We start from the raw sequence: 17,979 nt of genomic DNA on the forward strand, positions 1-17,979 counted from the left end.
TAACCTTAAGTAGATTATTAACTAGTTTTGATGTACTGTAGACTAGATCTGACTCAACAGCTGATACAAAGTAATCATTCCGGGTCAGGTTAACTTACCCTTCTGTCATGTTAAGGCAGAGCCAATATCCACAAGTTCCAGTACTTTTTTTATTTTTATTTTTATCTTTAAATTTGCTACTTTTACTATTTCTGTTAAATATTTCATATATATATATATATATATATATATATATATATATATATATATATATATATATATATATATACACACACACAGTGAGGGAAAAAAGTATTTGATCCCCTGCTGATTTTGTACGTTTGCCCACTGACAAAGAAATGATCAGTCTATAATTTTAATGGTAGATTTATTTGAACAGTGAGAGACAGAATAACAACAAGAAGATCCAGAAAAATGCATGTCAAAAATGTTATAAACTGCATTTTAATGAGGGGAAATAAGTATTTGACCCCCTCTCAATCAGAAAGATTTCTGGCTCCCAGGTGTCTTTTATACAGGTAACGAGCTGAGATTAGGAGCACACTCTTAAAGGGAGTGCTCCTAATCTCAGCTTGTTACCTGTATAAAAGACACCTGTCCACAGAAGCAATCAATCAGTCAGATTCAAAACTCTCCACCATGGCCAAGACAAAAGAGCTCTCCAAGGATGTCAGTGACAAGATTGTAGACCTACACAAGTCCGGAATGAGCTACAAGACCATTGCCAAGCAGCTTGGTGAGAAGGTGACAACAGTTGGTGCGATTATTCGCAAATGGAAGAAACACAAAAGAACTGTCAATCTCCCTCGGCCTGGGGCTCCATGCAAGATCTCACCTCGTGGAGTTGCAGTGATCATGAGAACAGTAGGGAATCAGCCCAGAACTACACGGGAGGATCTTATCAATGATCTCAAGACAGCTGGGACCATAGTCACCAAGAAAACAATTGGTAACACACTACGCCGTGAAGGACTGAAATCCTGCAGCGCCCGCAAGGTCCGCTGCTCAAAAAAGCACATATACATGCCCGTCTGAAGTTTGCCAATGAACATCTGAATGATTCAGAGGACAACTGGGTGAAAGTGTTGTGGTCAGATGAGACCAAAATGGAGCTCTTTGACATCAACTCAACTCGCTATGTTTGGAGGAGGAGGAATGCTGCCTATGACCCCAAGAACACCATCCCCACCATCAAACATGGAGGTGGAAACATTATGCTTTGCGGGTGTTTTTCTGCTAAGGGGACAGGACAACTTCACCGCATCAAAGGGACGATGGACGGGGCCATGTACCGTCAAATCTTGGGTGAGAACCTCCTTCCCTCAGCCAGGGCATTGAAAATGGGTCATGGATGGGTATTCCAGCATGACGATGACCCAAAACACATGGCCAAGGCATCAAAGGAGTGGCTCAAGAAGAAGCACATTAAGGTCCTGGAGTGGCCTAGCCAGTCTCCAGACCTTAATCCCATAGAAAATCTGTGGAGGGAGCTGAAGGATAGAGTTGCCAAACGTCAGCGTCGAAAGATCTGCAAAGAGGAGTGGGACAAAATCCCTCCTGAGATGTGTGCAAACCTGGTGGCCAACTACAAGAAACGTATATATATATATAAATTCTGAAATATAACTAACAGATAGAACATTATGCCAATCAATTCACTTGAAAGTTTGTTTGACTTTAACTTAAAACATCTTTAGAGTAATTTGTATAATTTTCAACTTCAATCAGCTTATTTAGTTATCCTGATGGGTCAATAACAAACTAGGCAACACTTAGTTAAACTTTGATTTAGATATACACTAACTACAGAATTTGCCTTATACACATAATTAATCAATCCATCCAAAAATGGTGCGATAATAAAACTTTATTTCAGCATTTTTACTATAATTATTAACCACTATAAATGAAACTATATACATTTTTAAATATTACAGCAGTTTTATATGTTCTGAGTATACAGTTAAATGTCATGATGGTAATCTGGAATATTTAGAATACATTACAAAATGAATAGTGGAGTAGAGTGACCTGAACCTCACAACTGGAGTAGTGTGACCTGAACCTCACCACTGCCCTGTTCTATTAAACATTTATATAGTTGCCTCATCAAGTTCTTTGCCAGAAGTCAACATTTTCTGCTCATTGTACAGAAAGTACAGAACAACTGATTTAATCATTTTCATTTATTACAATAAATTACTCTACAAAATGTTCCCTTTTTATTAATTTAAATTTTAGCCATCATAAAAGGAAAAAGTTTCCTAACATCTCACTGTAAAAAATATTCCACCTGGTACAAGTTAAAACCTTTGTTAAACTGCTGCCTTACATTTTCAAGTAAAATCATAATGGATTCAGGAATTATTTCAGCTCATTATTTTAATTCTATTTTAGCTTTGAATTCCTCTCTGTAAGTTGACTTGACTGTATAATATTTGTTACATGTGTAACCCAGATGTTTTCTCGTGATCTTGACTTAATTTTCTCATGATCTTGACATAACAAAAGTTGTTTTCTCGTAACTTAACTTCGCTTTGCGAATGGGACTGATGTTACGTGCATGTTGGCATCTTCTCCATTATAAATGTAATAATTCCCCGCTGTAGAGATGGACTTTATCTCTGCAAAACACTTGAGCCTGGTGAATGTGTGTGGTGTAGACCACCCCGCAGCAGCACACACATCCTGTAAGGATACCCCTTTGGACAAAGCCTTCGAGGAGGCAACCCCCCTAGTGGAATGAGCTCTTATGCCCAGAGGTGTAGTGAGACCACACGCATTATAAGCGATAGAGATTGCTTCCACTATCCAATTAGAGATGCGCTTCCTCAACACAGCATCACCTCTACTGTTGCCACCAAAGCAGACCAGAAGCTACTCCAACTTACGCCACTGGTGGACGTAAGTACAGAGATCCCTAACTGGACACAGTTGGTGCAATGCCTCTTGTTCCGGTGTGAGCAACAGAGGAGGAAATCTATTGTGCAGTATGTCACAGTACATGTTGGCATTCATGGTTCCCTCAATGAACTGTAGCTCCCCAGTGCCGGCAGCACTCATGCAGCCCCAGACCATGACACTCCCACTACCATACTTGACTGTAGGCAAGACACACTTGTCTTTGAACACCTCACCTTTTTTGTTCATTATATCCCATCTCCCACAGACTGTTAAAAGTAATTTAGCTATATTCATTAACTGATCCCAAGATCTTTTGAAAATGGAAAAAAAATACCTCACCTTATCATTTTAAGGTGCAGTGTCATATGCAAATAGTATTAGATGTAATACTTTTTTTTCGTTGCTGAACAAAGGAAGTATAAAAGTTTGGAATCCAAAAACAGTGAGTTTCCTATTTACTTAAAACAATTAATTATTTAATTTGTGTGATATGATTCAAGATTCAAGGTTTATTGGTCAGATTCGAATTCATAGCAGGTACAGTGTCACATATGGAGTTGAGGATGGAAGCAAGTGCAGGTATGGCAGTTTAATAAAATAACAAGTTCAAGGGATCAGGCAGAAATCAATAAACAAAGACAGGCCCTCTGCCAAGTGATCAAGCAAACAGTCCAAACAAGGCAAAAACCAGAATGAACAAACAAGGTATCAAGTTTTGGTAATGGCAGAGGCAAAATGTAACTAAGCATATTACTTTGCAAAGACATGTGTATGAGATTCTCTTATTTGTGGTGTAAATGTGAGTGTAATTGGGAACAGGTGTCTCTGATTAATCCTCTGGAGAACGTGAGGTGTCTGTGTGTAGTTTTGGGAGTTGTAGTAATTGGCCAAGTTTGTAGTTTGTGATGCATTCTGGGAAATGGAGTCATGAGTTTGCCATGACATGACAGAACCCCTCCCCAAAGACGCTACTCCCAGAGTGCCAGAAAACACTCCCTCCGGCGGCAGTCCTGGCCCTCTGGGCAAAATGTCTTCACAGCCCCTCAGGTCCCGAGGTAGGCATTGTCCAACAGATAGCAGGCTCCTCAGGGAGCTGAGGGGCAGGCATGAGGCTGGGGCAGGCTCTCTGGAGTCTCTAGACAGCACCCAGGTGTGAGCGACGTCCTCAACAGAACAGGAAGGCAGAACGACGTCCTCAACGGAACAGGAAGGAAGAGCCACGTCCTCAGTGGAACAGGAAGGCAGAGTGACGTCCTCAGTAGAACTGGAAGGCAGAGCGACGTCCTCAGTAGAACTGGAAGGCAGAGTGATGTCCTCGGGGGAACAGGAAGGCAGAGCGACGTCCTCAGTAGAACTGGAAGGCAGAGCGACATCCTCAGTAGAACTGGAAGGCAGAGTGATGTCCTCGGGGGAACAGGAAGGCAGAGAAACATTCTCAGTGGAACAGAAAGGCAGAGCGACATCCTCAGCGGAACAGGAAGGCAGAGCGAGATCCTCAGCAGAACAGGAAGACAGAGCGACATCCTCAGCGGAACTGGAAGGCACAACTTGGTAGGCAGGGTCAGCAGACTCAGGCATGACCAGAACTTGGTTGGTTGTGACATCAACCTCAGACTGGAACATGGCTTGAGAGGCCGTCTTGTCAGCCTTGGACACCTGAACCTTGTTGACATGATACAGGAGCATGGCTTTGGAGGCTGCCTCTTCGAACTCAGACAGGAACTTAGCTTGAGAGGCCGTCTCATTGGCCTTGGACAGGAACTTGTCTTGCTCTCTGAGATTCAGGTGTGGGGCAGTCTCTTCCGCACCACAGAGAGATGACATGATATCCCTGGTCTGACTTAAATGCGGAGCGATAGCTACTGCACAGCCAGCAGGAGGAACAAAGCTCAAAGTGAAGCCTGAGAGGGGAGCGTCACTCTCCACTACACCCTCCGCACGGTCCGAGGGGGAGCAAAGTGCTAGCAAGACCAGAATGAGGAGCGAAGTTTTCTGGTTATCTGGTAATGAATGCAACATCCATGTTTCAGATAAGCACAGAACACTTCATTCCCTACTGCCCCACTGCTACTTAATTCTCACCCTGGGGTTACCCAGTTTATATTCCAAGGACTGGACATGTTTAGAAGTGTTTGGTATGCTGGAGTTCTGAGCCTGTTCTGAATGTCAAATGACATTCCTCAGTGGTTTCACCTGTGATTTACATTTCCTTGTTATGGCACTTAACAATTGAATGTCTGTGATGTCTTCTCTATCATTGAATGAATTTTTTTGTCTACCCAAGACATGACTGACCCAGAACAATGCAGTCATTGCCACTTTTCCTTTTGCGTTAGGCCACATGAAAACTGACTGTTGTGCTGCCACTTGAACTATTAACGTTTCCATTATTCTTTTCCACAGATTTTTTGTGTGTAGTTTTGAAATGCTGTTCAGCATTTCCTTTTATTTTCAAAGATTCTATCATTGCAGATGAGGCAGATACACTTGTGAAAATACGAAAAATAATTGCGCTACCGTTTATTTGTGATAATATAATGTATTTGCTCTATTTCCTAGATTGATTTTCATTCAAACACAAGAACAACACTACCAAAACTTCTTTAAGTAGCTAATTAACTATATTTTGAAAATACCATAGTCTTGGAACAGCAAGGCAACTTTTGATTTTGCTATCCAATGAAGACATTTGTGTTCAAGAGCAAATGATTATTATGAGATGATAGACCAGAATTTCAGCGTGTATCTTGTATGTTTCAGGTCCTGTGCACTAATTAGCTTGTGCTCAACTCTGTTCTCACTTGTACATTTACAGTACCATCAGAATGTTTTCTGGTTCCTTTAAATTTTGCTCAGGTTGGTACATTACACTTACTTTAAATTAAAGTTGACTAGTTTTTCTAATGTTTTTTTTTTCTCGATTTATGCCTCAATCTGTAATCCTATTTTGGGAGTACTATGGACAATTACTTTGACTTCATATGTTTTTTGTTGTTGTTGTTGTTGTTGTTGTTGTAGCACAGGTGAACTTTAAGCAAAATGTACAAATGCAAGAATAATATCTATTATATTATCTCATGGATAATCAATGAAATTATATGCGCTCGAGCTTCATTTCAAGTGTCATAGCAAAGAATATCAAAGCAAAACTTATCAAAGGTCTGAATTAAAAAAAAAGTGATCTTTCTGGGTTTTATTTAATTTATTTTTATTCTATGGAGTTTTAGATTGATACAGATAGAACACAAGACTTTTTCCTGAACTTCTTGCTTAATACCTGTTACGCCACGGCCAGCAGAGGGCACTGCGGTACGGCCGCTGACTGGTCACGTGACTCTTTTGTTTTCGTTCACTTCCCGCTTGGACACTGACTTAAGTCTCTGATTTGCCCCAGGTGTTAATGTCTTAGTTTAATTAGGTTTGTTATTTAACCCCCCCCCCCTTCCCCCCCGTGCGACTGCGCACATCGCGCAGTATTAAAGTTGGTTGAGTTCGTCAAGTGAGGGAAGTATACGGGTATGTGCTAATGTGTAGCATGCTAGCGGTCGTAGCTGGGGGACCAGAGTGAGTATAGTCCGTAGAGACCGCGCTCCCTGTGTTTGCTTATCTGTTTGTTTGTTTCTGGTTTAAATAATACAGATGGTGACCTGCACCTGCATCCGCCTTCAGTCTCGTTCCGTGACAATACCTAAGGAGCACTGGGTACAAGACCAAGCTCTGATTTGGCTCTGATCAAAGAGTTTTGTTAGAGAACTACCCACCTACCCATTTTTCTTATAATTATTTCTAGAAAACATCTTCACTCAAACCACACATAAGTAAAGAAAAATACACACAGCTGAAAATATTTTTTTGTCTTTTGGATGCTCTTTATTTCATTTAATTAATTTGCATATTTGAAATCATGTACTAGAACATTCTCTGATATCATTTAGACATTTCTTAACAATGGCCCAAATGTCCAAATTCTGGAGAGCTGGGATAGTTCCATCCTGTTCAATGGGCATGGCAATAGGAAGAGGCACATCTAGCTTTGACACTGTCATCTGGAAGGGCAAACCACAATAAAATGTTAAATATTTATTTACAAGTATTAAACCATGCAAAGACTTCATAAACATTCTCACCGTTGGAATCCGCAAAACAATGCTGACAGACTTTTGAGTTGGTAGGGCAACAATGAGGTTGACTTCTCTCTCATCATTATCAGCACTATCAGCATTACATCCAACCAGGTAAGCTACCCTAGGGATGTACTCCCTTGCTCTGTTGGCAGAAGAACAGAGGGAGAAAATTTATTTGTAAAATTACTTGTGACAGACTGCAATAGATTTGCTGCTGTGATCTTTGTGACTTAGTACCTTTTTGCCAAAGGGATAGCATAATTTAGGATTGTTGGTACTCTGTTCCAGCCCAACCCAAAACGTGCAGCAGGATGTTCCTCATGCAGACCAGTTTCAGCCTTGACGGTTACAGAATAGTCCTGGCACTGCTCACCAATAGCAAACCTGGCCTAATAGGAGAGTCCTTGCTCAGTGCAAACAATAAAACCTTAGATTATATAAAGAGAAAGTGTTGAAAACACTTCTGTTAAGAATCTTTTGTAGCAACTTACAGCGACTTTATGCTTGCTTGGAAGTATAGCATCAGCACATATCTTCCATTTGTCGTTCTCCTTAATAGACTCCAACACAATCTGAACTCTTGAAGTGGGCATGTCCATGTAAGCAGCAATCTGGAATCCCAGCTTGCGGTCAGCTCTAACAGCACGAGCAATGATGGCAAAAGCAGGTGGAACAGCATCTCCAAGTAGGTTAGCCTGAAATTGTAAACATGGACCTTAGTAATTTTAATAAACACCAATTTCTGGGTGTCTAATTAAGATGTCTATTAATTAATACTATATGTTATTTTACCTGTCTCTGTATGGCCTCAATGCTAGATGCACTGCTGCCTTTCGACATACCCTGTGGGGCCATGTACAAAAACAAATAAAGAAGTATTAATATATATATATATATATATATATATATATATATATATATATATATATATATTTAAGTATCTAAAAACAAGCTGAAAGGGAGTGGTTGAAAGACTACAAGTTGAAGAGATTCTTTGGGAATTACCTGTTCTTTATTGAACTTCCTGAACTGAGCATATGAATTAGTATTCTAGGAAGAAACAATAAATGCCATTTCACCAATGAGCAACATATGACATATGAAATGCAAGACAATATACTTCTGCATCGAAATGAGAATTAGAAGCAGAGGACAAACAAGTGTTATTATTAATATTATTAGTTTTGTTATTGTTGTTTTTGTTATTAATATTATTGTTGTTGTTGTTATTATTATTATTATTATTATTATTATTATTATTATTTATTGTTGTTGTTTTTGTTATTGGGCATTGCATGTGAAGGCTGCAGACATTACAGTGGGATATGATGCATTTTTATGTTCACTGAATATAATGCGTTAAATAGTGCATTAAGTATCAGGCCCCCTATGTAATGTTGGTTACATGATGAAGTCTTACCTTGGTCCTGCGAGCTCTGGAAGATCTGCTGCTGCTGCTGCTGCTGCTGCTGCTGCTGCTGCTGGAACTCCTGCTACTGCTCACACTCTTGCTGTTGCTAACACTCTTGCTGCTGCTAGCACTCTTGCTGTTGCTAACACTCCTGCTGCTGTTAGAACTCTTGCTGTTGCTGGCAGAGGATGAAGAACTGATTGAGCTGGAGTTAATATTCTTCAGTCCAGCCGCCAGAATTTCCCTCAGTTTCAACAGGATGGTACTTTCTTCAGTACTTTGAACATCACCATTGCTGCTTTCCTTCCTAAGCTTTTCAGCTGCTTTAGGACCAACTTGTACCTCAAGCTCCAGTCTTTCTAGTGCAGGACCATCACCTGAAGCACAAACAACAGTATTTCTTCCGTGTTACTGTTCAATCTTATCTGAATTTGGTTGTAAACAAATTTGACTTTGCTAATTACCTCTTGCCAAAGAAATTCGAGCTGAGTGTTGTCCAACAATATAATACAGAGGATTTAAACCCATAAAGCCAGCATTCTGGGAGGAAACCTCAATACATCCTTTGATTTTAATATACGGAATAACACCACACAAGTTCTTCTGAACTGAAGCAGGTATCCACCTCTGTGCAGCATCAGAGGGCATTGGAGGTGCCAGTGATACAGTTCTCTCAGTGGGGAGGTCCTCAATGTTTCTGGTCACAGCAACGGTCTCAAAGCTGAAGATACACAGTCAATCAACATGCTTGATCTTTTTTGTTTTTTAGCCAGTTGTATATTTGTCAGCTTTCAGAGGAACTCTAATTTTTGTTTTCATGGAGAGGTAAAGATTTTCACTTGTCTTTCTCTTACCTGACATCTACAATATGATCAGGAACAGCAACAGGCAGAACCTCCAGCTTTACATTGCCATTTGGAAGGTCAGCTCTTATAGACACTTTCCCTGGTACAACAGTGTGTAACTTTCCTCTGGCCATAACAGCAGCCTGAATCAAGGCAGTGTTCACTCCAATTACAGCAAATGTTTGGAGGGCAACACTGAAAGCAAAACAAGATGAATAGGTTCATGTAATTTCCAAAGCTTCATAGAAACTTCAAGATTTTTGACTGTAATGTGTCTTTTTTGAAATTTTACCTTGGTCTGGCCTCAGCTTGCAACTGGATATCGGTCTTCATCAACTGATCAAGAGTGAGAGTCTCTGGATGCTCCGGTAAAGGAGGGGTAATAGTTGCCTTAACTAAAAGAATGAATGAAAGAAGTTTGTCAGAAAGATAAATATACATGCTTTACTCTAGTATGTTACTTTTATGAAGAAAGCCATACCATTCAGATCTGCAGCAGCAACGGCAGCAGTGTAATAAGAAAGCTCCATTGGCACACCAAGAGAACTGGGTAGAATACGGCGCACTTCAGCTGCCAGCAGGGGCTTGGCATACTGGAAGGCAAAGCCTTTCTGCAATGCTTCAACAGCCTCCTTCAACAGTTCACGAGAACGTGGTCCAGTAGCAATCTATAGATGTATTACATGTATATTGCATGAGATTATAATTTTTTGCAGTTAGTTTCAAGGATACATATTACTAATAAAATATTTAATTGAATAATGTATTTGTGCCCTTATTTATGTTGCTTAAATTAAATGTCTAATTGAAAATATGAAAATACTTGTGCTGCTTGTTCGATGATGACTTGAATGAAGGTTTTGTCAATGTTGGCAAAAGCAATTTCCTGACCAAGAACTTTGACAAAGATGGAAGCCAGTGGTTGATTGGTTGGTAAAGACTTCCAGTCCATCAGCTTGGAGTACAAACAGAGGAAGGGCATGCATTATAAATCATGTACAGTTCAAGCCTAACGGTAAAAGAACACAACAAATACATTGTTAAAGGTAGCTCACAGCCTTTATGGTACGCTTTATTTTAGTGATGCGATCAGCATTTTCATCATGTGGAACAGTCTTTTGTAGAGCTTCCTGAAGTCCTTCAGTTCTCACCCCAACCTGGTTGAAATAAAATAATAAATTGCAGTGAATGTGGTAAAAAAAAAAAAAACCTATAATGAATTTAATGCTATCATAAAATGGCATATTTTTACCTCAAGAACATCAGCAGCAGCTCCAGCCAGGTAGGCTCGTGCTTTGGTTATGACAGCTCTGGGGAAGATGGTGGCAGCATCATTGATCATGTAAGCACTACCAGCAGCTCCAACCATGAGAGGAGCTTTTAACAGAAATAATTATACAAAAATTGTAGTGGCAAAATTGATATTTGTTCCTGAAATATGCAAATATTATACAATGAAACAAACATATTGAAACATACAGATATAGAGATCGAAATGGATGGCTCTGCTAAAATGATAGCTCAGTCTGTCCAGTTTGGGGCTCAGCATCCTGATGGCAACATTTGCTGCAGCAGCCCTGCAATATCAGTAAAAATGATTAGTTTTGGCCTAGGTTTACAGCTCTGAAGTAATGGTGCTAATAAAACTTACACATGCATATAATCAGGGGCCATGCTTCTGGTCAGAGACTTGATATGAGAATAAGCAAAACTGACAACATGCATGTTGGGCTCCCTCTCCAAAGCTCCAGCAAGAGTGGCCATAAGGGCTACTGACGGCTTGGCCTCAAAGAGCACAATACAGGCAACCATGCGAAGTTCAGGATGTAATGCCTTGTCCATGAAAAGCTGCAGTGCCACTGGCTGAACCTAAAACAACAAAATAAGATGATTAAGTTCCTGGGACACGATCTGTCACAACAGCTTTTGTGTTTAGACATCATCCCATACTAACCAACTTTGGTTCTTTCTTGGCAATGTTCCTAAGAGCCAAGATGGCATCAACTTGAACACTCATGGGAGCGGCAGCAGCAGCACTTCCAAAACCAGGCAGGAGTTTCATGATTGTTTTAAGGCTGGCAGGGTGGCCAGCATTGCCCAGCACCTTAAGAGCCAGTGTGATTTCAGGAATCTCGGCCTTGGAAATTGCTGCAGCAGCAATGTCATGGATAGGCTAATAATAAAAGTTTAGATACAAAAAGTTACTGGTCATTCATTATTTTCACTGATCATATACACAATTCTCCCATATCTGTAGTCTTATTTGAAGTTATCTTTTGTCTGAAACCGAGGAAAATATTTTTACGATAAGTGAGAGAGGGAGAAAACATAGAACTTAGAAAACTGCTTTTTATATAAGTTCTTTTAGATGAGTACTGTAATATAATATCACTGAAATTGTTTACACAAATGCGAATGAATGAACAGAAGCTTTACCCTCAAGAGATCAGCATCACATGTAGGAACTTCAGCACAGTATTTGGCAATCATGGAACCACAGCCAAGCATGGTCACCTCACGCAGCGCTGGAATATTCTTGACTTTGGGGTCCATAGCCAGATTCTGTTTGATGGAGGAAAAGGTTACAATATTTTATGGCATTTATACAAGGTTCTGCCAGACTTGAAATACATTACATGAGGGATTTCCACTCACAGCAGTGAGTTGGATGACATCTGGATTAGCGGTGACCATGTGCAAAGCAACCAGAAGGGCCTGAGTGAATTCGGGGACAGCAAGCTCATCAGCTTGAAACTTCTCCTTGATGAATCGCAGAGCTACTGGTGTACCCACAACAGGAAGTGCATCCAAAATCCACCGTCTGCCACATTAAGGATTTTAGAAAAGCACATAAACTGGGCTTTAATTCCATGATAATATTCAATTAAACTTCACCTGTTAACAGGTTTGTTCTTATACTGAGCCCAGATGGCTTCAATACTCTCCAAGGTAGCTACACGCATGAGCTGGACAAGCTGAACAAACTTCAGAGGAGCGTCCTCATGAACCATAGCCTGATTATTTTCAACCAGATGCTGCAAGACCTCTCCAATCTGTTAAAGAATCAAAAAGTGTTTGATAGTGACAACAATGTCAGTTCTGTTAAATTATTATAAGCATTTCTCCAAATGAATGAAGAAAAAATGAAAGAATGAATTAAAATAAACTAATACGTATACTTGGGCCTGTGCATTATTGATCTTCAGAAGTTGAATTGGGGTTTGAAGAATCTCAGTAGCAAATTCATACTGCAGGGATCCACGGGCCAAGTATTCGCCTGCAAGGGGTGCAGTCGGGGCATTCTGCTCTTCCTCTAAAGTCAAAATTTGCCTGAAATAAAATTATTTACTATTATAGAAATTTCTAAATAAAAACAGATATTCAGAAATACATTCTATAAACACTGCAACAAGTCATAAATATAAGAATATAGATCATACTTGGCTTTCATTTGAGCTGCCCCAGTTTCTGTATTTAAGGGTGAGAACTGATAGACCTCTTCAACTATAGCCTCAGAAATTAGAGCACCTGTATCAGTGGGCTTCATGGTGTAGCTGAATGTTGCAGTCCCAGTCAGACTCTTAACCCTCTGTGGTGAGGAAATAATTAAATAATTAAGTGTGATTCTTGCTTTAGATAATTCACTTGCAAAGACAGAACTCACTGACAGCTTGTGAAATTACCTTCTGGCACTCCACACACGTTTCAGTGTAAGCTAAACCAATATCTTTTATGACTCTCTCATGGCAGTTGGTCAGGTCTTTGGACTTTCTCACAGCAATTTGATGGGTCTTTTCATCCTCACTGATCATGTAGTGGGTCTTGCAGACTCCCTGAGGTCCAGCCTTTAAGAATGAAATAGCTTTAGCTAAGATGTCAGGTCAGAACAGAATTTTAATAGCACTGGTAATAAATATCACTCATGTATTCATTACCTCATGCAGCTCATACACATTCTGTGTGTTCTTGAGGTTGAGCTGAAGGATGTTGATGATACCTCTGTGCAGATTCAGAACAGTAGCAGAGACTCCAGCAGGGGCAAATACCTTCCCTACCATGCCATTAGTATACTCAAATTTAATGGGAACTTCTAGCTGAGCCTTTAGTGCTGAGGTAAGCTTTGCAGCAGGAGCAAAAGCATCCTCAGGCCAGATGCCAGTGTACTGAAACAGTTGAGGATTCACGAGCTGAGGGGGGAGCAACATTTAGTTAAAGACTGTGTATGCCTGTCTTGGTAGCACCATCCATGGAAGAAAGAATAAGTTTACCTTCAGGAGGAAGGTGTTCTGGGCTACAGCACTGACGAGAACCTTGCTGCTGACTTTGACTCCAGCCTTAGCCAAACCCTCTTGAGGCAGACCGCCCAAGAGCAAACCCTCATACTTGTATACAAAGGTCTTACCCGCAGCAAATTCTGGAACTGATGAAATATTTTACAGTAAATTTCACTGAAATAACATAACAATGTGTCCTCATTATTTTAATGCATTCTTAGAAACATTACTCACCAAGGTTAATCTGTTGACTTGCTAAATGAAAATAGGAATAAACATGTTATACTCTATAGTCATATTCAGAAATAGTGAAATTCTGCAATATCTTTCTAGGTTTTTGAATGGATACGTTTTTTGGAAATGAAACAATTCAAGTAATGACTTACCCACAAGGGCCAGAGTCAAGGCAAGCACTACAGCTCTCATGGCTGGTGGTGTGTGATGAATCCACCAAGAACCTATGTTTTTATTGTATGAAATTTGCTGATTAAGTATAACCTTAAGTAGATTATTAACTAGTTTTGATGTACTGTAGACTAGATCTGACTCAACAGCTGATACAAAGTAATCATTCCGGGTCAGGTTAACTTACCCTTCTGTCATGTTAAGGCAGAGCCAATATCCACAAGTTCCAGTACTTTTTTTTTTTTTTTTTTATCTTTAAATTTGCTCCTTTTACTATTTCTGTTAAATATTTCATATATATATATATATATATATATATATATATATATATATATATATATATATATATATATATATACACGCACAGTGAGGGAAAAAAGTATTTGATCCCCTGCTGATTTTGTACGTTTGCCCACTGACAAAGAAATGATCAGTCTATAATTTTAATGGTAGATTTATTTGAGTCTAGAGAGAGAGAGACAGAATAACAACAAGAAGATCCAGAAAAATGCATGTCAAAAATGTTAGAAATTGATTTGCATTTTAATGAGGGGAAATAAGTTTTTGACCCCCTCTCAATCAGAAAGATTTCTGGCTCCCAGGTGTCTTTTATACAGGTAACGAGCTGAGATTAGGAGCACACTCTTAAAGGGAGTGCTCCTAATCTCAGCTCGTTACCTGTATAAAAGACACCTGTCCACAGAAGCAATCAATCAGTCAGATTCCAAACTCTCCACCATGGCCAAGACAAAAGAGCTCTCCAAGGATGTCAGAGACAAGATTGTAGAGCTACACAAGTCTGGAATGAGCTACAAGACCATTGCCAAGCAGCTTGGTGAGAAAGTGACAACAGTTGGTGCGATTATTCGCAAATGGAAGAAACACAAAAGAACTGTCAATCTCCCTCGGCCTGGGGCTCCATGCAAGATCTCACCTCGTGGAGTTGCAGTGATCATGAGAACAGTAGGGAATCAGCCCAGAACTACACGGGAGGATCTTATCAATGATCTCAAGACAGCTGGGACCATAGTCACCAAGAAAACAATTGGTAACACACTACGCCGTGAAGGACTGAAATCCTGCAGCGCCCGCAAGGTCCGCTGCTCAAAAAAGCACATATACATGCCCGTCTGAAGTTTGCCAATGAACATCTGAATGATTCAGAGGACAACTGGGTGAAAGTGTTGTGGTCAGATGAGACCAAAATGGAGCTCTTTGACATCAACTCAACTCGCTATGTTTGGAGGAGGAGGAATGCTGCCTATAACCCCAAGAACACCATCCCACCATCAAACATGGAGGTGGAAACATTATGCTTTGGGGGTGTTTTTCTGCTAAGGGGACAGGACAACTTCACCGCATCAAAGGGACGATGGACGGGGCCATGTACCGTCAAATCTTGGGTGAGAAACTCCTTCCCTCAGCCAGGGCATTGAAAATGGGTCATGGATGGGTATTCCAGCATGACGATGACCCAAAACACATGGCCAAGGCAACAAAGGAGTGGCTCAAGAAGAAGCACATTAAGGTCCTGGAGTGGCCTAGCCAGTCTCCAGACCTTAATCCCATAGAAAATCTGTGGAGGGAGCTGAAGGTTCGAGTTGCCAAACCTCAGCCTCGAAACCTTAATGACTTGGAGAAGATCTGCAAAGAGGAGTGGGACAAAATCCCTCCTGAGATGTGTGCAAACCTGGTGGCCAACTACAAGAAATGTGTATATATATATATATATATATATATATATATATATATATATATATATATATATATATATATATAAATTCTGAAATATAACTAACATATAGAACATTATGCCAATCAATTCACTTGAAAGTTTGTTTGACTTTAACTTAAAACATCTTTAGAGTAATTTGTGTAATTTTCAACTTCAATCAGCTTATTTAGTTATTCTGATGGGTCAATAACAAACTAGGCAACACTTAGTTAAACTTTGATTTTGATATACACTAACTACAGAATTTGCCTTATACACATAATTAATCAATCCATCCAAAAATGGTGCGATAGTAAAACTTTATTTCAGCATTTTTACTATAATTATTAACCACTATAAATGAAACTATATACATTTTTAAATATTACAGCAATTTTATATGTTCTGAGTATACAGTTAAATGTCATGATGGTAATCTGGAATATTTAGAATACATTACAAAATGAATAGTGGAGTAGAGTGACCTGAACCTCACAACTGGAGTAGTGTGACCTGAACCTCACCACTGCCCTGTTCTATTAAACATTTATATAGTTGCCTCATCAAGTTCTTTGCCAGAAGTCAACATTCTCTGCTCATTGTACAGAAAGTACAGAACAACTGATTTAATCATTTTCATTTATTACAATAAATTACTCTACAAAATGTTCCCTTTTTATTAATTTAAATTTTAGCCATCATAAAAGGAAAAAGTTTCCTAACATCTCACTGTAAAAAATATTCCACCTGGTACAAGTTAAAACCTTTGTTAAACTGCTGCCTTACATTTTCAAGTAAAATCATAATGGATTCAGGAATTATTTCTACTCATTATTTTAATTCTATTTTAGCTTTGAATTCCTCTCTGTAAGTTGACTTGACTGTATAATATTTGTTACATGTGTAACCCAGATGTTTTCTCGTGATCTCGACTTAATTTTCTCGTGATCTTGACATAACAAAAGTTGTTTTCTCGTAACTTAACTTCGCTTTGCAAATGGGACTGATGTTACGTGCATGTTGGCATCTTCTCCATTATAAATGTAATAATTCCCCGCTGTAGAGATGGACTTTATCTCTGCAAAACACTTGAGCCTGGTGAATGTGTGCGGTGTAGACCACCCCGCAGCAGCACACACATCCTGTAAGGATACCCCTTTGGACAAAGCCTTCGAGGAGGCAACCCCCCTAGTGGAATGAGCTCTTATGCCCAGAGGTGTAGTGAGAACACACGCATTATAAGCGATAGAGATTGCTTCCACTATCCAATTAGAGATGCGCTTCCTCAACACAGCATCACCTCTACTGTTGCCACCAAAGCAGACCAGCAGCTACTCCAACTTACGCCACTGGCGGACGTAAGTACAGAGATCCCTAACTGGACACAGTCAGTGCAATGCCTCTTGTTCCGGTGTGAGCAACAGAGGAGGAAAGCTATTGTGCAGTATGTCACAGTACATGTTAGCATTCATGGTTCCCTCAATGAACTGTAGCTCTTAGAATAATGGAAACATTACCAGTGCTAGCAAGGCCAGAATGAGGAGCGAAGTTTTCCACAAGGCCAGAGGGAGGATCGAAGTTCTCCGCAAAGCCAGAGGGGGGAGCAATGTCCTCTGAGGAACAGGAAGGGGGAGCGACATACAGTGTAAAGCGAAGAAAAGGAGCGACGTCCACAGCCGAGCTGGAAGGCAGAGCGACATCGTCATCCGAGCATAAGGCAGAATGACTTCCTCAGCTGAGCAGAAGGCAGAGCAACATCTGAGGCAGGGAAGAAAAGCGGAGCTCTTGACTCCACCGGAAGGTAGAGCAATGGCTTCAACTGAACAGGGAGACTGAATGGCATCCTCAGCTGAAAAGGGATTCTAAGCAGCGTCCTCAGAGATGCAGTGATGCTGAATGATGTTCTCTATCAACTCGGCAGGCAAGATGAGATCCACAGTGGGAGAGGAAGGGTGGGAGATGGTTCTAGCCTGGTTGGAAGGCTCTTCCTTGACATGTACTTCCTCATGATGGAGTACATCACATTGAGCCACTCCCGGTTAGCTCGAATTAGGGAAGGAAAATTCTCCTTCTCCCATATAGGGCTTCTGTCCTCTGATAAATTCTACTGCATCCATAGTGCAGCAACGTAATCTGTTATGTAATGTAGGTTAGGAGGGATGCAAGTGCATGTGTGGCAGTTTAATAAAATAACAAGTCCAAAGGATAATGCAGAAATCAATAAACAAAGACAGGCAGTGGTCAGGCGATCAGGCAAACAGTCCAAACAAGGCAAGGCAAGAAGACAAGGTCGGTAATGGCA

General features: G+C 40.2%; 1 protein-coding gene across 1 annotated transcript; it reads right to left on the minus strand.

The window, feature by feature from the left end:
* Window positions 1-3,937: 3,937 nt before the first annotated feature.
* LOC128628790 (vitellogenin) lies at window positions 3,938-14,064 on the minus strand. Its single transcript, XM_053683361.1, has 29 exons — window positions 13,945-14,064; window positions 13,793-13,813; window positions 13,553-13,704; window positions 13,220-13,471; window positions 12,968-13,129; window positions 12,725-12,873; window positions 12,464-12,614; window positions 12,180-12,337; window positions 11,940-12,105; window positions 11,721-11,846; window positions 11,239-11,457; window positions 10,936-11,153; window positions 10,764-10,861; window positions 10,537-10,661; window positions 10,340-10,441; window positions 10,108-10,239; window positions 9,766-9,952; window positions 9,577-9,679; window positions 9,294-9,479; window positions 8,904-9,160; window positions 8,449-8,816; window positions 8,034-8,078; window positions 7,821-7,871; window positions 7,520-7,723; window positions 7,266-7,417; window positions 7,032-7,170; window positions 6,815-6,950; window positions 4,453-4,904; window positions 3,938-4,039 (listed from the first exon to the last, which is right to left on the minus strand). The coding sequence occupies exons 1-29, from the start codon at window positions 13,982-13,984 to the stop codon at window positions 3,938-3,940; spliced, it is 4,653 nt and encodes a 1,550-aa protein (XP_053539336.1). The 5' UTR covers window positions 13,985-14,064.
* Window positions 14,065-17,979: the final 3,915 nt, after the last annotated feature.

This window comes from Ictalurus punctatus, chromosome 10 (genome assembly GCF_001660625.3).
Source record: "Ictalurus punctatus breed USDA103 chromosome 10, Coco_2.0, whole genome shotgun sequence".
Lineage (NCBI taxonomy): Eukaryota > Metazoa > Chordata > Actinopteri > Siluriformes > Ictaluridae > Ictalurus > Ictalurus punctatus.

Coding starts and splice junctions, on each gene's coding strand:
- LOC128628790 (XM_053683361.1), bottom strand. CDS start 13,984: ATGAGAGCTGTAGTGCTTGCCTTGACTCTGGCCCTTGTGG. Junction 11,847..11,939: donor ATGTCATCCAACTCACTGCT/GTGAGTGGAAAT, acceptor TCCATCAAACAG/AATCTGGCTATGGACCCCAA. Junction 8,817..8,903: donor TCGAATTTCTTTGGCAAGAG/GTAATTAGCAAA, acceptor TTTGTGCTTCAG/GTGATGGTCCTGCACTAGAA.